At 40.9% G+C, this 24,170-nt stretch overlaps 1 protein-coding gene across 3 annotated transcripts in view; it reads right to left on the bottom strand.

Annotated features, from left to right (window-relative positions):
• The window catches only part of gramd1a (GRAM domain containing 1A), a 47,883-nt gene continuing 23,713 nt past the window's right edge, over positions 1-24,170 (bottom strand). Inside the window, exons 5-22 of one of the 3 annotated variants that reach the window (XM_034697456.1) lie at positions 24,086-24,106; positions 23,846-23,930; positions 22,702-22,805; positions 22,375-22,470; positions 21,943-22,023; positions 20,125-20,243; positions 19,132-19,465; positions 16,807-16,960; positions 15,827-15,973; positions 13,540-13,661; positions 11,857-11,999; positions 10,213-10,316; positions 6,858-7,088; positions 4,928-5,009; positions 4,472-4,483; positions 3,490-3,597; positions 2,215-2,335; positions 84-2,010 (exon numbers count right to left, since the gene is read on the bottom strand). In XM_034697456.1, the coding sequence (XP_034553347.1) occupies positions 1,909-2,010; positions 2,215-2,335; positions 3,490-3,597; positions 4,472-4,483; positions 4,928-5,009; positions 6,858-7,088; positions 10,213-10,316; positions 11,857-11,999; positions 13,540-13,661; positions 15,827-15,973; positions 16,807-16,960; positions 19,132-19,465; positions 20,125-20,243; positions 21,943-22,023; positions 22,375-22,470; positions 22,702-22,805; positions 23,846-23,930; positions 24,086-24,106 (2,166 nt within the window). In that variant the 3' untranslated portion in view covers positions 84-1,908. Of the gene's footprint in view, positions 2,011-2,214; positions 2,336-3,489; positions 3,598-4,471; positions 4,484-4,927; positions 5,010-6,857; positions 7,089-10,212; positions 10,317-11,856; positions 12,000-13,539; positions 13,662-15,826; positions 15,974-16,806; positions 16,961-19,131; positions 19,466-20,124; positions 20,244-21,942; positions 22,024-22,374; positions 22,471-22,701; positions 22,806-23,845; positions 23,931-24,085; positions 24,107-24,170 lie in introns of all 3 variants that reach the window. The other 2 variants (XM_034697458.1, XM_034697457.1) reach the window with 2 other exon arrangements.

Genomic DNA, 24,170 nt, shown 5'->3' with positions numbered 1-24,170 from the left:
CATGTTTTAGAACTTTTCATTTCTCTCCATGGCATGGTGTACAGTCACATCTTTACAGTACATTCTCATCCCCGCTCCTCATCTGACCACCCTCCCTCCCTCCCTCCCTGAATAAATATCACACCTCCTTTGTTTTCTGCAAATGACCACGCACAGCATGGCCCACGAGCTTCTGTAACCGCTATTTTCATCAAAACAGAGAGAGAGTGAGAGAGCGGGTGAAAGGGAAGAGCACGCGGAGGAGAGAGAGGAAGAGTGGTGCTGAGTAATGGCAAGAAAAAGAAGAAGAAAGCTAAGAGCAAGTGCAGATGGATGAGATGTTTCCAAAGGTCAGAATCAAGTAGACAGAGAGGACTGACTGAAAATCAACAACAAATAAGGAAAACAAAATAATAAAGAAATGAAAAAAGGAACTGAATAAAAAGAAAACAAATCAATTTTACAAACACAAACAGACAAAAAAAAATACTGCAAAAAGGATTCCCTTCTTCTTAATCTGGGCCTGCTAAATTCTGGTTGGTCCTCTAATTTTGGCCCAGTTGGACAACCCAGTAGCTGTTCTGATATTTTGATATCTACCTGATCAAGTCTACATAACATCCTGAAACGTTTAGAAATCCGCAAAAAACAAACGCTAATATGAAAACAGAACATCTGAAAATGTAACGGTGACGACTCCTCGTGCACACACACACACATCTGACAAGTCAACACCTGCTTTGCTTGTTTTTTTTCACTGCCTCTATGCACATTCACACACAATTCATCATCATTATTATTATTATTATTATTATCATATACTACTTTGTTTGAAACATTCAAAAATTACTAGAATCACTATTGCCATTATTGCTGTGATAGTAATCCTTCTCGTGTAGCTCCTCTTGGTCCGCAACACAACAGCAAATCAGAGCACAAAATACCCACCGAGTGACTTCTTCAGAGCAGGACAGGACTTCAAAAGTCAATGGTGATAATAAATACTGTAACAGTCTGTGAAACAGTCAGACGCAGCTTGTTTCTATAACAGAAGAATCAACACACTGGTTTTGAAAGAAGATAAAACCCAGACGGTACTGGGGGGGGTGTAGGAGGGTGTTTGGGTTCAAACTTCTGATGTAAAATGTACATCCAAAATGAAGAGTGTCTGGTGAAATATTCTTCGGCCTCTTTCAGAGAGAGTCTTTTGGGGGCTTGAATCAGACCAGACAGAAGAACGAACCCTTGACAGAAAGGGCGAGAGTTGCCTGCTCCTGTCAGCACTCTCCCCTCTCCTCCAGAGTGTTTGTTCGTCACATCCGCACTACAGTTAGCGCCCCATATGTTCATTTTGTTTTTTGTTTCAGTAGGCGTGCTGTAAGAGGCAAAGGTATCCAACTGTTCCCAGGACTGGGAGGAAGAACTCCCACTTTCCAGGATCACTGATCCCTTCCCATTGCACAGATGAAAGATGTCAGAACAGGAGCAGGAGCCTGGGATAGCCATAAAATGGGCATTTCTGAAAATGAAGGTAGTTACTCTGTCAGCTATTTTGAAATCGCTCTATGATTCTTGAGGAGTGGAGGTCTAAGTCGGCCCACCAGTGGCCTGTTTCCATTAACTACATACAGATGACTTGCAGCTGTAGGTTAATTATTGCTGTGGTCCTGATAGCTTCCAGTCTGAACGAGTACAGTCAAGTTTTTACCGGTTGAGGCTGAAGGCGAACGTCGCCATTTCAAGTCAGTCAGGCAGGCAAGGAGAATTGTGGGTAATGCGGCCCCCTGCATGTCCCATTCCTGGTTTGTACATTTTTTGAATGACGGAAGGATCAAACTCCGTCCTGATCTTAGTTCACCAGTCCTCTCTTTTCTACCAGGCTGTGTTCAGAGATTTGAGACATTTAGGGGAGACCGGAAGAGGTGGGGCTCAGGGGTCAGTCACAGTCTCTGCCGTCGTGTCATCAGAAGGATCCTGCTGCACCTCTGGGACCACGATGCCCCGGTGAAGCTTCTCTAAAGACTGCTTCATCTGGGAGACAAACATGGATGGGTGATGGAGGGGGGGGGTCAGGGTGGGGGTTGGGGTGGATTGGTGGAGAGAGAGGTTGTGTCAGATTTACTTGGTTACATAATTGTATGACGCTAGAGATTTCCTGCTGACTGGTCCCTGAGGAGGTCTTATACAAGCAGTAGGGAGTCAAATAAACACAAACACACACACACACACTCCTACCTGGTCAAGGAGTGTGACAGAGGACTGCAGGATCTGCTGCCACTTGCTGAGCTGAGCCTGGTGAAACTGTCTCTGCAGCTGTAAAACCTGAGCCCACTCTCCAGCTGTCTGAGGCAACGGACTGAGGAGAGGAGGAGAAAAAAAGAGTAGCGCTAAGTCATTCACATTTCCATAGTAAGTTGTTTTTGAAATTACTAATTACTCATACAGCCACTAGGGGGCAGTAAGAAACAAGCTTTAACTATTCAATGACATTTAATCTGTTTTGGATCACATCCATCAAATAAAGAGCTCCAATAATATTCATCTGGATGAAATTAGAAGTTCAGGAGTCGGTCTATTTTTAGCTCTGTTCTGGTCTCCACCACGCCAAACAAAAGTCAACACTGTAATTCTTCAAATGGCCACTTGAGGCAGGCTCAAGCTGTGAGCATAGACTGCATAAATAATGGACGTAGTATCCCTGACGTCACCCATCTGTTCCTGAGCGCTGTTTTGAAGCCAATCATCGTCGGGAGCCATATTGGAAATGCTGAACTCAAACTTAGTGTGAGGTAAAGAGGCGGGCTTTGAGCCTCCTAGCCAACAGCTATGTGTTCCCGCCTGTCAATCAAGTCAGTCATGTTCTTCTTTGTGCAAAACTCGTAACCTTAATATCTACTGAACTGTTGCGTTAGAAAAAAATGTACCCCCCGGTAGAGAAATTAGCTACGTAGACCCAAGCCGTTTTTGAATCAGGGTGTAAACATGTTTATTAATGTTGTAAAGCTCGTCTTTTTTGAATGGGTGTGTATGTGGTTTCCTGTGTTTCTGCAGCCAGCCTCAAGCGGATTCCCAATGAGCTGCAGTTTTTAACACTTCCGCATGGGCTTCATATTTTGAGACCGGAGGTTGCCGCTTAGCTGTGAGTCAATGCACACGCAGGCCCATATAGAAAATCTGTGAGGTTGAGAGCTGATCAGGTTTTGAATGTTTTCAGCTAAAAAACAATTTAGTGAATCTAAACAGGGAGGCATCAAAAAGCTCCTCTTTCTAGGTGTTAGAACTGACACATTCAACATAAAAGTGATCCTGTTGTAATATTAATAAAACATTGCTGACCGTTTTTTTTATCTACCAGCGTTACTACATTTCAAGGGAAGATGTGCAGATCTACTTAAATCTCTGAGGGAGATTTCAGACCTCATATCCCACATGAATAAACCAGGCCCAAATGCCACTCAGCATCATAATAAAGACTCTCTATTTAGGTGGAAAACAGTGCAGTGTGTTTACCTGTCAGCAACAGAATAGGAGTGCCACGTCTCCAGTGTATGAGCTGCTCTTTCCAGAGCGTACAGCTTGTAGAACAGCAGCATGTTGAGAGCCACCAGCACCACCAGACTGACGGGGACAGAGAGAAGAGGGTGGATTATTAAACGACTTCTTTGGATATTCTAAAATAAGGAGTGAAAATGCTTAAACGTGTAACTATGAGACCGTCAGTGAGACATCCAAAGGAAAATGTAGAAAATGTTGGCTCAAAACAAACACATAACTCAGTGTGTCACACATCCCACCACTTAAGACAATATAATGTAAATGTATCACAGGAAAAATCCACCCTGATGACAATGTCAGTGTTTCCAAACATTACAGTTGAACTGAACACGAATCATATCGGAACAGAATTTTTGGAATAAAGACGGCTTAGTAACAGTCAGCGATACGTACTAACGAGGACGTCTATTAGTCCGCTGCCAGTATCCTTCAATAGACCAAATTGCAGTCAGAAGACACGATGCACATTGAGTCATTCTCAGGTAAGACTGAGGCTGTTTTCGAAACCGCCTACTATACTAGTAGTACATACTGCTTTGGCCAAAATTTGGTATGTAGTAAGTAGTATGTGAACAAGAGCAAAATCTACAGTATGCCAAAACTTCCCGGACGTTGTACTGATTCAGGAAAATTTCTCAGCATGCAGCAGACCAGTCTCCCTCACGTACTGTTTCCCATAATGCACAGCGCTAATGGTACGCTTCTTTTTTAAATTATTTTTTGACGGGGCACTCTGTTTTAGGCACTGTGAAAATCATTTTATTCCATATAAACTACTTATAGAAGCAGTTTATCTATCAGATTGGTTGTTTGTTTGCTTCCGCTTTCCGAAACCAGAAATCTGAAGGGTGGATTTTTCCTGCTCCATGGATACACTTTACTCTTATCTATTGTTGTGTGCAGCCAGTGGTATTGAATCAAAGCCTCTCATACGAACCTGATACAGATCCTATTCTCAAGAAGTATTGCAGAAAGAAAGGGAAAAGAAGAGAAATAGCAAGAAAGGCATTGTGAGGCTGGTAGTAAGCAGACGATCATTATCCAAAGTGTCTGAATGAGGGAGGAGCATTCAGCCGTGGATAAAACAAAGCAGCAAAAAGCCAGAGCAATCACAAGATACAAAGTCAAAGCAAGGATAAGGTAGGATCCTGATATTCCTCTATACTACATGGTATAGAAAGGATGTACTGTACTTCTAAGAGGATCTTTGTTCTAAGTCCTTATCTGTAACTGGAGTAGTGAATGAGACATTAAGTTGTAAGATCAGTGTGACATGAATCATAAAACATGCTGGAGAAGATCTTGTTTCTAAATAACCAAGTGAGACGCTAAGAGCATGGGATCAGAGTCTGCTTCAAACCAACAAAGACACATCAAAGAAGTGTAAACTTACATAAAGCTGACGATGAGGAGGATGGTAGATATACTGCTCTGTCCTCCACGCGAACGATCACCCAGCTTTATATACTGAGCACCTGAAAAGAAAAACAAGCAATAACTTTCAGCCATCAGACATCAGCTGTGTTCATGTTTACAAGAGGCCTAATCCCAGTCTTAATCCCAGACCCTGGCCCTAACCCTAGATTTTAAGTGCTTTGGATCGGGTAGTGACCCTAGAAAAAGGGAAACATGTCAAATAGGCATAACCTGGTCGCAACTATAGTGACACTCAAAATGCATCAATAACACATGAATATCTAGATTACCAAAATGCTTGTTAACAAGGTGCAATAAATATTCCTCTGCAACTACATGTAAATATGATGATCTTATGTTCTGTCCTCCCAGATAAAATCAGACAAGCCCCGACTCTGACCACTTTTAAGTCCAGACTAAAAACGCTCCTCTTTCCATTTGCTTCCACTGCTCACTAATTTCATGTTCTTTCTTTCTTGATCTTGTATTTTTAAATGTTGTATGTTTAAATGCTTATGTTTGCTATATGTCATATTTTACAATTGGATATTTTACCATTTAATGTCAGATTTTACAGTCTGATTTTGGTGGGCTGTCGGGCACCCTGTGGGGCTGTTAAGAGATCTGAGCCAGCTTCGGGCTGCGACTCGACACAGAAAAGACTCAATGTGTGAGTCTTAATCCTTGGGAAGAAGTTCTGAGGTGAATCGATGATTTAAGGGTTTATTTTGGTTAAGACAAGATCAGTTGTGACTCTGTGTCCGGCGGGACAGTAAGACTCTGCAAGTTAAGGACTTCAGAGCAGCCCCACATAGAAGATGGGTCTGGGCCAGATCTGGCGTCAAGCCGGCACTGCTGGCTGACTGCTGGCATTGCAAGTGGTACGTCAACCGGATGTGGGACAGGTCTGGCAATGATGGCAGGCATTGTATATATGATGGCATGCCACATCTGGCCCGATTGTGGCTTGGTTTAGGTGGCCCAGATCTGTCCATGCCGCATCTGGGCCGATTAAGGTTGAGCTTGTGATTTAGCTGGCCCATGTGTGGGCCTTCTCTGGCAAACTATATCTGGGCCACTAAAGGGCTGTCATTCTTTGCGATATGTTGGCCGAGTCTAAGTGTATTGTGGGCCAGAACCGGGCCAGGCCAATTTTGCTATGTGGGGCGATTTGGGCTGATCATTTAGAATAATCCCTCCTTATTTAAATAATAAGACCCGACACTGTTTACTATGTCAGTAAGTTACATAAGAGAGAGAGAGCAGATCAATCATAGCTGGCCGCATATAAGTTTAAAGTGTTTGCTGTATGTTTTTGTTGATTGTTACTGTTCTGGTTTTGTTTTTTTAAGTACATAAAGCACTTTGAATTGCTCTAGTATGAAGGGTGCTTTATAAATACACTTGCCTCTCCTTTCCTGATATCCATGTGTATGTTAGCCTGCTTTAGTTTACAAAGCATAAGAAGGCCTTTCATGTACTCTGAAGTCTATATACTTCAGAGTACAATTATATAATTGCTGTTTTTTAGTTTTTTATTTTAGATCAATGCATAATGGTACAGGGTGCTGGGTTAATGACCAGGAGGTGTACACTACTTTTGTGTGTGTTCTTTATGTCTTTAAATTCAATTTTGTAAACATCATTTAAGTTCTCTTTTTACTCACTTGCATCTTTTACTTTTTTTGTTTTTACGACATATATCACCAGTTCAAAAACTTAAAATATCGCCTCTTATTTGTTTTTTTTCTGTAATGAAGCTCCCCACTGAACCACTAGAGGGCAGTGTCCTCCAGAAGATGGATCCAGACTGTTTTTTTGGGTGCATGACCTTCAATATCAGTAGCAAGGATAGAAATTCCCACACTGGTGCAAAGATTTCACCTTGTGTATCCCTGCTGACTTACTGGTTTCCCTCCTGTCCCTCTCCTCTCCGACTCCCCTGTCCCCTCGCTCTCCGGTGCCCATGCCCCCTCCTTCCCTCTCTCTATCCTTCTCGCCCTGCCGTCGAGAGCAGGTCCGTTTGCGGCGGCGCAGGGCCGGTGGAGTTTTGGCAGCGTCCGCGCCCACTGCTTCGCCTGTAGTTACCACGGAAACCTCAGACTGCAGGAGCGTCTCCAGCTTGCACACCTCGCTCTCTGTGTGGAGGAAAGTAAACAGAAGGAGGAATTAAAATACACATATCTCTGGGATAGAACATATGAGGGACCAATACAGCTGTCCCAACCAAAGACTGTATAAATAATGGACGTAGTATCCGTGACGTCACCCATCTGTTTCTGAAGCGCTGTTTTGAAGCCAATTGTCAGTGGGCACCATATTGGAAATTTTGAACTCAACCTAACTTCTGTGAAGCTAGTGTGAGTTAAGAGGCGGACTTTGAGCCTCCTAACCAACAGCTACAGTGTTCCCGCCTGTCAATCAAGTCAGCTGTGCCTCTCATAATGGAAAACTCGTAATATTAATATCTTCAAAATTGCCGTGTTATGAAAAAATTCACCCCCCATACAGTGTGTGCCGATCGAGAAATGAGCTATCCAGACTACACTCGTTTCTGGTACCAGGCTGTAAACATGTTTATTTCTGCTGTAAAGATCGGCTTTGTTGAATTTGTGTGTATGTGGTTTCTAGTACTTCCAGAGCCAGCCTCAAGCAGACACTCAAGGAACTGCAGTTTTTAACACTTCCGCATTGGCTTCAATTCTCACGGCCGGAGGTTGCTGCTTGGTCCTAACGTGTCAGACAAATGGCTAAATGATGAGCATGAGTTTTAAGGCTAGTTTTGTTGAAAATCTATCCATAACCATGTATCAATCCATTTATCAAAAATTGCTTTAAGTGACCACAACAAACGTAGTCAGCTCTTTCTCTCTGGCTGTACAACAGCAGCTTCCTCTAGGATTCCTGCTCATGAGATGTCACCCAGTCGCTAAATTTTTATCCGTTCCCATCCACATACTGTTAACAACTGGGGGCCACCCACCCACCCACTGCCCAAAGGTTGATGCCAAGAAATGTTTCTGACCCAGCTAAATTAATGAGTAACAGGCCGAGGCTCAGGGTCACGACCAAAAACATTTGGTGAATCATTAGTGGGGATTTTTGTTTTTCTCAAGGAACATACCATTTCTTCCTAGTAGATCACATCACTCCAGTTCTTAGATCCCTACACTGGCTTCCTGTCTGTCAGAGAATAGACTTTAAAATCCTGCTGATGGTTTATAAAGCACTGAATGGTTTAGGCCCAAAATACATTGCTGACCTGCTACTACTTTATGAACCACCTCGACCTCTGAGGTCATCAGGTACTGGTCTGCTTTCAGTCCCTAGAGTCAGAACGAAACATGGTGAAGCAGCGCTTAGTCATTATGCGTCACATATCTGGAACAAACTCCCTGAAAGCTGTAGGTCTGCTCCAACTCTCACCTCTTTTAAATCAAAGACTAAGACTTTTTTATTTGCCACTGCCTTCCTATCTTAGCTCATTTTAACTCATTTTAACCTAATTTTATTTTTAACATATTTCTAATTTTCCTTTTCTTTTCTGTTTTATTATATTTGTCATTTTAATTGTGCTCTTTTATGCTTGTCTGAATGTTTCCAATGCTTTTAATGTTTTAATGTAAAGCACATTGAGTTGCCCTCGTGTATGAAATGTGCTGTACAAATAAGGCTGCCTTGCCTTGCCTTTAAGGATTGGATGCTGATGTCTTTGACTTTACTGTCCTTTGTCAAATTTTTCGTGACAGAAGTCTTAACTTTTCCACATTGCTCTGCGTTACTTTCAGACTGGAAAACATCAGGCTCTCAAAGTACTTCTGGTTTTTAAATCCTGCATCTGGATACCTGTTGTAGCGACTTCACGGATCCAAAAGCCGTTGAGAGGCTGAGGTTGTGCCTGGTAACTTGTCAGACAAAATCAGTTTAAATTTAAATTAACAAAGATTTGGGGAATGTTTTGCTTTTGGAAAGATTGTGATACAAATTGGCTAACAGAGAAAACACTTTCATGGAAATATGGACGCCCCTTTTGGACAAATGGACGACCTCTTCCAACACACCTCCCTCTTAAACCACCTCACATTGCGCTTGAACCCTCCTAATGGCTACTCAGATTACATTTTTTAGAGATACCACCAACTCACATTGTAACACACTGATGTCTACGTTTTGTTTTGTTTGTTTGTTTGTTTTGTGTCTTTTTTTTCCCCCTTCTCGCTGTAAATTTCACCACCTCAATTACTGTCCGCATTATAGCATCTTTCTTTTCGTCTTATTTGCCTTATTTATTGTCCTATATGTCCTTAATGTTTGTCTTGTTTTTTGTTTCATCAATGCCTAAAAATCAATAAAAAGAAAGTGAAAAAAAACACCAAAAATCTAAATTAACGATAAAATATAATCGACTCACGATAATGTGTATAAAACGTATGATTAAAGTGATAACAGTGATCAAAGAAAGAAAGAGGTCAACAAAAAATACGGCGACCCAGCTCACCGTCTCCCTCCAACTCCAACAAAAGGTAACAGGTGGCTTAAATAAATAGATTATCCCGCCCCTAACATATGACCCGCTTTTTATCTAATCAACATGACCGCCCAATTAAACAAACAACAAAAATAACTCCACAAAAATATACAAACAATAACATAGTCTAAACCTCAAAAGTAGATACAAAAAAATGAATTCACTCACTTGTTCATGGTTCGAACACCTGTCTTAACTCAGGTATGTCACAGAAAAACTCTGCACTTACATCATTGAGCACGGTGAGGCGCTATCATCAAAGTGACTTAAATATAATAAGACACATTTCGAGTGGAGGGGGTTTAAAAAGAAAATGTAAACAGGACTACTGCTTTTTAAAAAGGACCTGGAAACAAACATGTTTCAGTTCTAAAAACTTTCATTTGTCAAAACAGAACAAGTCAAAGTTATCCTACAAATCAAAATCTACATCAACCATAGACCACATGAAAAGACTCTGATCATTTATCTCGTTTCAACAGAGAAAGTGGGAGTGGCTCTAATAACAAGAAATATGACTCCTGCAAACATAATCAGGCACAAAACACACAACTAGACAAAAGGTGGTGCTCTTATGTTTTGTGATCTGTAAAATGGAACCATGTGTCGGGTTTTGATATTGAGTTTGCCTCATTGATGCAAGTTTCACTTTTGTTCGTCCGTGTATAAAGGGGAATAGTTCAGTTTGGGTTCAACAGGCTGTGTGTACACAGAGGGCGGACCATGTGACTCACCCATGTGTCTGTAGTACTCCTCGATGCCACTCCAGGTGTTCTTTTCAATCAATGCTTTCACCAGGCTCCAGGGCTGCTTCCTGTAGCAGATGTCTGAGGAAACTCTGAGCAGGACAGAGAAAACAACCGCTGTTTAGAACATATATCACAAATTAATGAGCAGTTCTTTTCTCTTAAACAAAGCAGAACCTTCATTTCTTTGTGTTTGATGATGTAACTTCAGTAACAACATATTACTTTCACTTTAAAAGGCACTGTTTTTGGTTAAGAGTATCAAACACTTCCATGACTTTTAAGTGGCCAACACAAGCTCCTACGAATTTCACTCTACAGTTCCTCCTGGGGAATCCCGAGGCGATCCCAGACCAGCTGGGATATATAATCCTTCCACCGACTTCTGGGTCTTCTCCCAGTTGGTCGTGCCCGGAACACTTCTAAAGGGGAGGCTTCCTTATCAGATGCCCGAACCACCTCAGCTGACTCCTTTCGCCGCAAAGGAGCAGCAGCTCTACTCTGAGCTCCCTCTGGATGTCTGAGCTCCTGACCCTCTCTCTAAGGCAGAACCCGGTCACCCTTTGGAGGAAACTCATTTCAGACGCTTATATCTGAGATCTTACTTCTTATTCTTCCTTATTTATTCATTTGAACCCTACTTGAATTTGTTAGAGTTTCTACTCTCCTCTCTGTGTGTTAAAGGTTTATTTTGTCTTCCGAATCCTGCCATGCTTTGCTTGACAAAGCACTTTGTAAACATCTGTTTCTAAAGGTGCTATACAAATAAAGTTATCATCATTACTCACAGTACAAAATACGAAGAGAGGCAGAATAAAAACTTTCAGTTACTTGAAAAGCTGTGAGTCTGAATTCACTAAATTAGAACGGGGAGCATAAATGCTCTGCTTTTAGAAAAATCTAAATGTTTGAGCTCCCCCGCTGACACCACTTTATTCCCTTTTGAGTCATAAACTTTATTATTAGATGAAAAGAGTTCCAAATAAAGACAACTAGCGACAAAGCTGCTCTGAAGATGACAGAAAGACAGTCAGCTCAAACAGGTCTTGCAGTCACATTGCGTAACGGTCCACAGAGACCACAGTCTGCTGAGAAACATCTGCGTCTACATATTCTTTCTCTCTTTCTTTACCAACATCAAAAATGTGTGTTTGCTTAATTATGTTTAAACCCTGTTGTATTTGTACAGGAAATGTGTTGATGTGACATCAAGTATAACTACATGTTTGAGCAGTTATGGTTACAGCAGTAATATAAAAAGTGGAGCACAAAGTGAGTAGATAAATTACTTCTTTTTAAGTAAAGCAGTGAGGAGCACGAGACCAAACAAGGAGAGAGAACTGCTAGGATAAAATCAGATACCATTGAGACTTCCTGATCCCTGAGGCTGAGAACATCAACCCTTAACTACAGTTTACATCATCTATTGAGCTGTAAACTGACAGCACATGTGTAAAGCAGGTAAGTGTAAAGTAGATGATGACAGAAGGTATTATAAATAATCATAAATAACAACAGTGGAATGTAATCAGTGTTTATCCACCACCACAGGTACAGCATCGTTCTGTGGGAAACACTGAACAGATAATCCCACTGAGCTGGATAACCCAAACAAGACAACAACAAACCTACCTGAGTCGGCTCTTGTGCTTGTTGATGGAGGTGAGGCAGTATCTGTGGACAGTGTAGAAGTAGTCCTGGTAGGGGATGCCTGAGGTGATGACCTCCGAGTCCACCACGAAGCATTCGCCCCGGGTGCTGCTCTTATGCAACGTCTGGAAGCAGAGAGTCAAATTCATTGGGTACAAATTTTTAAAAAAGCCTTCAACAGACCTCTCTGTGAGCTATAGCTGCTGTGGTAGATACAAACTACTGTAAAGGCATCAAGTGTGATTCTTTAGAGCTACATGTTGGTGGTCCAATAAGCTCTGGAGAGGGCTTCTTTTTTTTATTCTTAATACCTTCAATCAGACAATCACATCATGACGAGTCAGCGGTGTGAAGGTAGGAAAGTTTTAACCTCCCTCATAAGATGTCTTGATTGCATTTTTAACACACATTCAAATGACTTTTCATGTTAACGGACAATGTAAACGTATCTTCAAACTCTGTAAATGTGAAGCTGTTATTCAAAATTCCTCCCATTAAGAAGAAATTTAAACTAGGGATGTCAATTTTTAAGTATTCTCTGTGATCGATCAATTTTTAGAAATGTTAACAATCAATTATCATCATTAAACAAAACAACTGCGTAGATATAACTGACAGTATTGAATGACCAGGGTGAAAACCAGGGGTGGCCATGCCTACGCGGCAGTGGCCCCCAAACTGTGGAATGAGACAACCCCCATGTTAGATTTTCCCCAACATTAACAACTTTTAAATTCTGCCTTAAAACATATTTTTACTCCTTGGCTTTTAACCTAGCATGAGAGTTGTGTGATCTCTTACAGTGTTTTATTTTATCTTTTTGTGTTTTTTAACTATTTTTTAAAGTGTTTTATTATGGTTCTTTTATTCTATTCTATTTTATTTTCTGACAGCGTTTTATGTTTTGTGTGTTTTAACTTATTCTACCTCACTGTGCGGCACTTTGCTAAACTTGATTGTTTTTTAATGTGCTATATAAATAAAGTGGATTGGATAGTCATATAAAGTGAAGGCTCAGGCTACAACATGTGGATTTACTGCAACAAGAGAACTGAACATAAAAATATTTTCTTTGCACGTCTCTGATCTTAAAATCTGGATTTAGAGTAAACAATATCATCTTTCAAGGGAAGGTAATCAATGTTATAACAACACACACCTTACATTAATGAGCTGTCAAAACACTGCTTGCACTGTATATAAGTCAGCACAATGGTTTCTTGTCTGTTCTGTGCTCTGGATAAATATGGTGTTAATGGAGCACATGAATAAAAAGAGTGCTCGATAGAAAAAAAGATGAAGATATTTCAAAATGCTTTTCTAGGAAAATTGGACTTTATACACTACTTCAAAGCAGCAGTACTCTATTATGTGATAAAATGTAACTATCTTGCCATGAAAAGACGTATTGAGTTAGACAAAGCTTTATGGTAGTCATGATTTAAACAGCAGTTAGCTGACACTTGCACAGGAACTGTAACCTGGCCTTCAGATGAAATCATATCCAGGACAAGAATACAAAACTGCCATAAGAACTATGGAGAAATGTCCACACTACTTAAAGCTTGAGAAGTGCAGTGATTTAGTCTCTTAAGTCTGCTTGATCTTAGGCTGTATGCAAAAGTGTAAAAATGTCACTTAAAAAGGTCGGTGTCAATGACTGACCTGTGTCTCCACCACAGGGGCGGTCTTGGGACCGAGGGGGTTGTTGAGGGCGATGGTGTAGCTTAGCACGCGGCTGGTGTTTCCACTGCTGCTGTCCTGCTGCCATTCACCCACCGAGAGTTCTGACGGAGAGAGAAGAAATGAAACACAGGAGTCAGTCAACGGAGAACAAGATATTTCGTTAAAAAAAAAAAAAAATTAAGAGAGAGAAAGAATAGGAGAGGTTGAGAATTTGTAAATGAAAAGGAGAGAGACCACAAGACTCAGGCGGGTTGAAGGGAGAGTGACTGAGAGAGGCAGAGAGAGAGAGAGGGGGGGGGGGGAGAGGGTCAATCCGTGCTCCTTCATGAAAAAAGAAAGGAAGAAATGCCCCAATTAGAGCTACACAATGTTCCCAGGCAGGCTGGGCTTCCAACTAGGGTAGCTGCTAGCCAAAGCAACTTCAAGGCTTCCCCTCTGTCCTCATTTCAACTACTACAGGAAAATATCCAGATTTAACACTGTGTTTAAACACAGAAGGCCTTAAGTGTTAGCATCACGGTATCACATGTAATAACAGTTGTTTAGTGACAAAACAGAACAAGATACACAAGACGGTCCACGGTGGTTAACGCAGCATGAACAACTTTTGTGGCAGCCTCATTAGTGGGACAAAACAGTGGGCTACAGCATGTTTCAGGGTTTGCTGGTTGGTTGTTATTGCCTCTGTATTTATGGCTGGACTGTGCCTTTAAAAGAAAAATCATCACCAAAACTTTGGTTCAACTGTTACAAAAATAGCAAGAAGGCAAGCAGTTTGGTGTTATGTGTGTTGTTCATAAGGATCATTTTGGCAACGACACAAATATAACACTTCAAACTGAGCTTCGTGGCAGAAAACCTCCCAGCATCAAGAGTAAATATCATGCTCTAGTGACACACACAAAAAATGGAGAGTGTATTTTTTCTTGCAGTGACAGCAGCCTCAAGGGTCCAAAAAGCAGCAGAGCAACGACAAACATGGTGCCATAACTGTCACTGTCTCAACAGGAAAAACTTGCTCTCTGGTACAAAAAGTCATGCAACAAGTTGATGCATGTTCTTCAGTGACTGCTGAAAAGCATTCTGGACAATTTGCATCATCAAAGCAAAACACAGAAAGACAACACAGTGATGCAGAAACATGGGTTCAAAAAAATAATCAACTAAAAGTGACAGTGAGAGCTATGTGACATCTTCTGACGTGATGTGCACTCATCATCCAAAAAGAGAAAAAGATCAAAACAAGAGGAATGTTCATTACTCAAGAGAACGCTTTATTAAGTCATCTGTGTTTTGGGAACCAGGGGAAGCACCACAGGAAGATCAGAGATTTAAGAAGGAAGTTAGTGAGTGTTCATGAGTTAATGTTACCTGTGGCTATTTCTTCAGAATGAACTTATGTTAACAAATGTGACTAAACGTGATGCAAGTTGATAGTTTCAGATATTTCCCTGCCTGTGAACCGAACGTGCAGACACATTTTCACATACACTACCAGTCAAAAGTTTGGAAACTTGTACTCATTCAAGGGTTTGTATTTATTTTAACTATTTGAAACACTGTAGATTAATACTGAAGACATTCAAACTATGAAAGAACATATATGAAATTATTCAATTCACAAAAAAAGTGTTAAACAAACCAGAATATGTTTTATATTTTAGATTCTGTAAAGTAGCCCCCTTTTTCCTACATGACAGCTTTGCACACTCTTGGTATTCTCTCAGTCTGCTTCATGAAGTGGTCTCCTGGAATGGTTTCTGATTAACATGAGCCTTGTCAAGAGTTCATTTGTAGAATGACTTGCCTTCTTAATGTGTTTGAGACCATCAGTTGTGTTGTTCAGAGGTAGGGTTAGCACACAATGGATAGCCCTATTTGACTACTGTTGTAATCCAGATTATGGCAAAACCAGATTATTTCATAGTTTTGATGTCTTCAGTATTAATCTACAATTTTGAAAATAATAAAATAAATGAAACCCATTGAATGAGAAGGTGTGTCCAAACTTGTGACTGGTAGTGTATGTTGATAAAAGATAAGCCCCATGATCTCACTCTTCCTTTTCAACACACTATCTCTTCTGTAAATGTATCTGACTGAACCTTTTGCAGAGGACTTTACACACTGTGTGTTGAATATTTCATCATTCAGGAATTATGGATGGGCTGTAACCTAAAGGAATACCTGAACCTGCTACAAGCCCACTGTGTACAAGCAGGTTGACGGTTTTTCCAGCACTGTATTTGTGCGTAGTGTTACCTACCAGTGAAGTGCCTCTGGGAGAAGAGGTGCTGGATGAAGTGTGTGTCAGCAGAGAAGAGCAGGTCATGCAGCTTGTCCACACTCATGCGGACTGCAGTGTTGATGTGCAGCCGCCCGCTCAGGTCAGAGCAGAACGACTCCACCTCACCTGAAAGTCGGGAGGAAAAGAAGATTCACTTCAGTTTCAATTCTATTTTGGTTCTGATTATTTTAGAAGACACACTATTTTTAGATGTGGTTAAACAGTCGTTCATATTTGGTTTCAGAGATTTAAAATCTCTGCAGGTTCCAAAAATAAACACCAAAATGTAAAGCAGACTCCCTTGTGCTTGTGTAAACGGCACATCATTTTCATATATTTGTGTAAGAGTTTCACTGGAATTACTCGAGCTCATAACATGGATTTTAATGCCAAATGAAGTCGGAGGACACACGGACTGCTGCTGAATGGCTTAACCCTGAATAAGGGCAGGCCTACAAAGCAGTTTCTGGCTTATTCAAATAAACACATCTTTCCCCTGTCAGAATCAAATGAACATAAGGTTATTTAACATAACCTAACTGCCAATGAAATGAGGACAACTTTACAGCTCACAGAGAGAAGAATAATCGAGCTGACTATCTGCCATCAGCATCGTCATGAAGGAAGTCATTTTACTTAAAGATCATAACTAACTACTTTAAATGAGCATAGTAATATCACAATAACACAAATATAGAGGATGGGTTTGAAAATTGTGTAATAGCATTAAAGACGTATCATGAGAGTTCAGCTCTAACAATTTATATTGATCAACTTGTGAGTGGTGTGTTAACCTGAGTCATAGTTTACTCTTATCACAAAGTTGTTTAAATTGAATATTGTTTAAACTGCCCTAAACATGTACAGTGTGCATTTCAAAGTGTCTATTAATAAAAAATGAACCCTCTCTCATTTCTGCTGAGCTCTGGTGGTGGTCAGTTCACTTAAACAACACTCACTCTCTTCTTGCGTGTCAGAGGAGTTGCTCGGGTCTGTGGGCAGTTCTTCATCGTTGGTGATGTCCAATGAAGAGAGGTTTCCTAGACTGGTGGTTGGCGGGGGCAGCATGTGATTGGCTGACTCAGACAGGCTGTCCCCACCCTCTTCCAGATTCTGATACAGTGAGGGAGGAAAAAAAGCACACCATAGGACATTTAGCCAGAAGTCTGAAAGGAAATCACCCCATTGTCATATGACTTGAGAGGAAAAAGAGGCTTCAGCTGAGCTGACCTCATGTTAACGCAGCCTGAGCAGGCATACCACTGCAGCCGTGCAATTAATCTGAAACCGACACAGACTGAACACAGCGCTCCATTTATTCTGTCTCTCTCAAGATCAAGACTGCAGGGCAAAAGCCAGAGCAGCTGTTTTGGAGCAGAAACTGATTGGACATGGACTTAACAAGACCAAAAACACAGTATTTCACATTTCTTACTTAAATACAGCCAGCATTTCTAGTCTTTTTTTTCTATCTGGTTTATATGTAATCTTTTTTTTTTCCTGTTTTATTTTAGATTTGATCAGAGTTTTTTTTTTTTTTTTCATTTTCATTTTTAATTTTGACGCTCCAAATAACAAATAAAATATAATGATGGCACACGGCATGGCTGAAGTATAACAGGTCTTATTTAACCAATGGAAGGACATTCTTCAGAAAAGCCCCTAATTAGCAGCTAACTTTTGGCTTATCTGGTTGCAACAATAGAATTAATTTAAACACAGAGGGACATTTCAAATAATACTTTGGTATCAACCTCTCTCTATAACTCAGAATGCTTGTGTTCTTGCATTCAAACTAAATATGGTGCTCATCACCCACACAATCATCATTACAGAGATTACAAATCCTTTGTTTTCTATTTAGGCCTGTATACCTTCCAGTAATCTTAGGGATCCTGGTGTTATTCATTCTAAAGTTACAGATAGCCTGTCTGTACTTCTGGTTTTCAAATAACAATTATTTCTCTAGTTTTATGTCTTGTTTAAATCGTACATATAAATCACATGATGTCACTTTATCCAGTTCACGTTGCCACTTTTGCAGAAACTGATCTCTAAGTCTCTGCTCCACAGTTAGTCTAAGGTTAACCTGTTCATCTAATGTGTGGTGTTTTTATCACGTCTACAGAGAGGGCCCGTTATGTTTTAAGGCAATATTAAAAATGTAATCTACATCCGTCATGTCAGTAGCTTTTAAGAGCAGTGTTTGGATGAAAAGGGAAGAGACTGACAGAAAAAACAGAAGTGGTCCATCCATTTGAATATATATTCTAATATAAAATTCATGTATTAGAGATGTATGGATATGTCACTAGTAGTTTTAAAATAATGGTTGATCACATACAAGTGGGACCCCAGCTGGCAAGGTGCCACTATTTTCTTGCAGTTACACTTACACAAAAGATAATTAAATTACCAGAACTATCAGTGTCCCAATGCTACTGCACAGATATTTGTGTTGTTTTAGCACAAAATAATTCTACATCATGAAAATAGTTGGATTAATGTGCACATACAGCATATCTTCACTCAACACAACACAAAGATGACAGCTACTTGCTGCCATGAGTCACAAAGATCCCCTTGATTGAAATGCATGCAATCTGTACATGTCACTGAGTGGATGACACACACAGCTGATGAGACAATGTACACACAAGCTGTGTGTCTGTTTGTCAGAAGTTGACAATTTGCTTGTTTGCTTGTTTGTAACCCTCCATGTGGCTAACTGGTTTTGGCTGTATCACAGTGAAACAGGCTTTAGATCTAAGTGAGAGGCAGAATGTAAAAAAAATAAGAAAAAAAAAGGCTCTGAACACTGATTTGAGCTTTGTCTCCGTTTGTTGACAAGGTATTAACTCTGATTAAGAGAAGGGAAGCCATTAGAGTCCACAGAGCAGAGTGTGGATTCTGATCTGCTATGTAGCTAATGCTAACTAGCCAGCTGTCTGGATATATGGGGCAGCTGGATTGCTATTGCAGGAGCAGATGATTTGCGGACTGATGAGCAGACTTCTCCTCTCTGCTCATGATCATCAGACTGATGACTAAATCCTCCTAAGATCTGATTAAACAGTCCATGGTTGAGCGGGTATCCTGGGAAAATTATTCAAGCTTTTCAGGTGTTATAGCTTTATTTATTTAACTATAGCTCAAATACTCAGCAATTAAGGTAATACAATTTGTACCTCTAGAGCAGTAAAAACAAGAAATAACCCTGTAATGAAGACTTCCTGTTTCAGTGTAACGTCACAGTACATGTGGATGTTAAGAAGAAAACTCACAAAGGACGCAGCAGCAGAGGTCGGGGCGGAGGCAGAGGCGGAGGCGGAGGCAGAGGCAGAGACGTTTGTTGGAGTGGTCGATGGCAGAGAGCTTTGAGAGCTAGGCGGACTGGGTTCGAGAGGCTCAGAGCTGAGTCTGCGTCCAGATGAGGAAGGCACCTCTATGGGCAGACAGGAGGTGGAGGAAGGGGGAGAAGAGCCCCCGAGGTTGGTAGCTGAGGGAGAGCTGGCCGGAGCGCAGGGCACCAGTGGAGGAGGAGAGCTGCCCGTGGAAGGAACCGACACTGAGCTCAGGTCTAGCAGATCAGTGACCGACACCGACTCGTCTCCTGGCCTGGAGAATGGAGAAAGAGAAAGTTAGTGAGGCATAGATACATACAGAGGATGTCACAGTGGGAGAGAAAGACAGAGAGGGAGGGTTTGTTGATGAACACGAGGACAGTTGTAGAAAATTTATGACTGAATTGAACATTAGCTGACATTAAAGACCCTTGTTCATAGAACTTAAACAAATTACTCGGGTATGGTTTGCAAAATCATAAACAAACAACCCCTGTCAAAGTGAGGATGTGCTTGTTTTGTAATGAAAGAGCAAGCTAGCCCCTCAAGCTATGTGTATGTCACTTAGTCTGGTGATATTTGCATATACACGCAACATACAACCTCAGGAGGATTGTTTCTGCTGCTTGTTCTTTTTTGGAAAGTAGCCAAAACGAATATGACAATATTTCTCAGGCAAAGAAGTAAACATAAATCAGTAGTGTTTATGAAAAAAAACATCCTCCTGTCCTTACTGACACAAACTTTACTGCAAATAAAAAAGTACTTTTACTCTAAAATAAAAAAACTCAAGTAAAATACCATAACACCTTTCCCTCACACAGACTGCTCACTCCTGAAGCCTGCTTAGCGTGTCGACATTCCAGCACGCATACATCCAGAATACAATACCATAAAATGTTGCACTATATGTCAGCATGTTTGCACACTCACAGTAGGCCGTTCATGTGTTCGGCGGTGGGGGAGACATAGTCATCGTCTTCACTAGTGAGGCCCAGCTCAGTGCCGTAACACTGGTGTACGATGTGCCAGAGCTCTTTAGGGGATAAAGACTGCAAGAGAAACACAAGATGCTTAATCAGTAGTTTAAAAGGATCAATACATTCAAATACTGCCAAACACAGCAGCTCTTTAGCCCTACATGTCCTGCATCATGTATTGAGTGGGAGTAAATACTGACAGTTGGTGTGCAGTTAATTGGATTGTCTGTTTTGACTGATTGAATCCTGATAAGGACCAACAAATAATGAGGTGGCACTTAAGTAGTCAATACATTATATGATTATTAATTCATCATATCAGCCAATAAAAGGTTTGTAAGGAACACCCTGATTCTAGTCATTTTGTGGTTGTTCTCATCAGTGACACTCTCAGCTGATAATCTCAGAACCCATCCCATAAATCATCTATAATCCTATCTCTAATCTTCTGTTGATGAGAGGTGTTACGCCCCTGGGAACACATGACAACTTTTCAGTAATTCCAAAATAGCCAGTGGTTACGATAACGACTTCCAGCCAAGACTTTCTTTTTCCAGGCAGCGCATATGTCTGCAACGTAAACACTGTCATTACTTGGAACCATTACATTCCCCAGGTTCATCTGGTTCAAGTGTCAGTAGGCCTCAGTTCAACAGTAGACACACAGACACTTCACTCTGGCTGACGTCAGTGATATGACCCCGAAAATGGAACAGTTTATTCTGAGATTCACTTACAATTTATGAGGTGTAAAGTCGCAAAAATAAGAACATTATGATAAAGACTTGCAAAAAAGTAAAAGTCGAGTCCTCAAAACGAGAAAAAAAAAACATTTCAATCTGTTGTTTGTTGAATGGAGGTCAGATCAATCATTTCTGACCATAGACTGTGTAAATAATGGAGGTAGTATCCGTGACGGCACCCATCTGCTTCTGAAGTGCTTTTATGAAGCCAATCATCGGCGGCAGCCATATTGGAAATGCTGAACACAACCTAACTGCTGTCGATAGAGAAATTAGCTCCTCAGACTTAAAACGTTTTTTGAACCAGGCTGTAAACATGTTCATTAATGCTGCATAGATCGTCTTTTTTGAATTGGTGTGTATGTGGTTTCCAGTGTTTCTGCAGCCAGCATCAAGGGGATGCTCGATGAACTGCAGTTTATAACACTTCAGCATGTGCTTCAAAATTTGAGACCGGAGGTTGCCGCTTGTTTCTGATGCATTCAAAGAAATCTAAGCACTGGCTTTTGTGACATAGCATCCAGCAGATTAGTCACTCAAGCTGAATTTTTTCATCAAGAGAATTTTGTTAGCTCCATTTCATCGTCAAATTACTGCAAATGGGAGCCAGGATGTCATTGCATGTTATTGCAGCAAATACCAAAACCTGCTGAAACATGATTGGTCAGTACTACTTAGACTAGAAACACACTTTAAGCGGAAACCATATGCAGATTCTACATTTTTATGTGGAATCTGTAAATAGATATGAAGTAACTGATCCATGTAAAATTTTCACTCCATATGATTCATCCCACCTTCTGTTTATACATGCTTAAATTGTGTGCTTCTGTGTGTCTGCATCTGAGCTGTCTGAATAAATGCCTATATTCAAACTCTGCAAATAACAGTGATTGAAATTGTTCTCCCAAGCCTGTGTTTGTGGCCATCTCCTGCTTCCTGACACTGTGTGCTCTATTCTAAGATGATAACCACTAGCTGTGTCACACAAGAGTAAACTGTCAGAAGGGTGGGCGTGCAGGCTGTACCTTATCCAACAGTGCGTTCTGCCACAGACGGAAAATCATCATGAAGCTCCGATCCCTTGCTCCGAAAGATGTGAAGAAGTGCTGAGGGGAAGAATATCAAAAAGGAAGGAAAGAGGGAAGGAAAAAGAAGAGGAATGTGATTTGATGGATGGTGTCTGTCTGTTGGGATGTTTGCTTTGTCACAGTCAGAGGAGATAACGTTGAGTCAACTCATTTCATGCTGCTCAACTGGCCAAAATGGAAAATTTGAAATAAACAGTATCAACAGCAAACATTAGACATGCTTTAGAATCAGCCTTTATCTGTATCAGACTGTGAATGTGTTAGTAGAGTACAGAAAATATGCTGCTGCTAGTATAGCAAATTAAAATTACAAGTCTTCAGTTCTTGAAAATGTGTTTATGAGGGTTATTAATTCTGCTCAAGTCTGACCTTCTCATTGTCAGTGCTGATCTGGATGGCGTTCGGTATGAGCTTGGCGGTCTTCTCCTTGGTCATAGAGGTCACGTCTTTCAGCAGGATAGTGATCTGAATGGAAGGAAGGAGAAGGAGAGGGAATTATCGTATGCCTGCTGCAGTGTGTATATCTCTGAGCAACACTCTTATCTCACCCAGGGCCTGAGCGTATCTATATTGATCTGCAAACACGGCATTAAAACAACTCTCTATGTGAACTCAGGTGTGACATTAACCAGGTTACAGGAGGCATGTGTTTGACTGTGCGCGTGTCAATGTTTACAAAGTGTGTGCATGACTTACAGTGGTTTCCCAGCGGAAGATGTTACTGTAGAAACAAAGCCAATTCTCTGAGAGATAAAGGCGGCCCTGAAGCAGAATGTCCTTCTGCAGAGCGCACGAGTAGTCTGAGGAAAGAAACAAGGAAAGAGGAGAGATTAATTGACCCTCCCTAAGAGGCAGTTCTCTGAGCTCCAAAAACAATAAGTTAGTCAGTATCTAAGCATTCTGTTTCACATAACCAGGTTATTTTTATTTTTTTGCATCTTATAGCTGAAGGCTGTTTGTAAAAATAGCCTCAAGACTTCAACAGAAAGGACTGAAGTATATGAGGGAAGAATGTATTCACTTTGTTTTGGTACAAACTGTAGCATCACACAAGGTATGACCAACAAGGCAGACACAGGCGTTCTTTGCATTAGCTGTAAATGTTATGGTTTAACAGGTTTGCTACAAGGTTTACTGTTTTGATTGAGAATATTAATCATGGAGAATATCTTAATCCTGCTGTTAGCACCTGTAATGGTGGGGTCTACAGCCATTAAATTTAATGCTTTGTTGGGGTGTTAACCTGGCTCATGCATACCGCGAATTGATTTTTTTTTTTTCACCATTCGTACAAACGCCCCGTTTTCATCGCTAATGGCTGGACGTGCATACGGGCCCTGGTGTGTAACATTAAGCTACCAGCTAGTTACTGTAAAGTAAGAGCTGCATGTAACCATGACAGACTAGTTGCATCAGCAACAACAAAAAAGGCTTAATAAATATCTATCACAAACACATTTGCAAATCAACACCCCTGTGATGATTACAGTAGCTGTTAATTGATTAAGCTAGCTGGTTAAGGTTCCTTCATCAGAAGCTGCATGATGCTTTTAATCCAACTATGTGCTGCTGTTGAGGGCAGCAGGCAGCAGCAGACACCGAGTTGCCACTGCGAGTTACCCGCTGCGCAAGATGTGGGTCAAATTGCCTCATAAATCGGCGGCCTGATTTGTCTAAACCTCGCTAACCCATGAGTCTTGGTTTTTATGTTTTTGCCGAGCATGTCCAACACAGCAAGCCAGAATTATCACAAATTTTAACTCCTAACTGTGCATTTTACCTCTCCAAGAGTGCAGCTCAGTACTCACAGAATTCAACATGTCTTTGACACTTAACTCACCCACTATAAGTCGCTCTGTGTCAGGAAGTTTCTTAAAGAGTTTGCGAAAATCCTCGTTCCGCTGTTTGTATGTCGGACTGAGAACCTGAAGGTGAGGACAGGAAACAAAACAATACATATAGTATTTGTCTTAAGAACAGCTGATTGCCTTGCTTTTCACCTGGGGCTGAAAGTAGACAAAGATCACCAAAATGCAACTGAGTAAAAATGTTCAGTTAACGGCTGTTGATGTTTACTTACATTGTACCAGCTCTGCATTTTCTGTAAAGCAAGAAAAGTGTATGAATTAATGAGAAGTACTTCAATTTCCTGCAACTATGAAAAG

The sequence above is a fragment of the Notolabrus celidotus genome, chromosome 12 (genome assembly GCF_009762535.1).
Source record: "Notolabrus celidotus isolate fNotCel1 chromosome 12, fNotCel1.pri, whole genome shotgun sequence".
Taxonomy (NCBI): domain Eukaryota; kingdom Metazoa; phylum Chordata; class Actinopteri; order Labriformes; family Labridae; genus Notolabrus; species Notolabrus celidotus.
The sequence above is the reverse complement of the archived record's forward strand: the minus strand, read 5'-3'. Positions and strand labels throughout refer to the sequence as shown.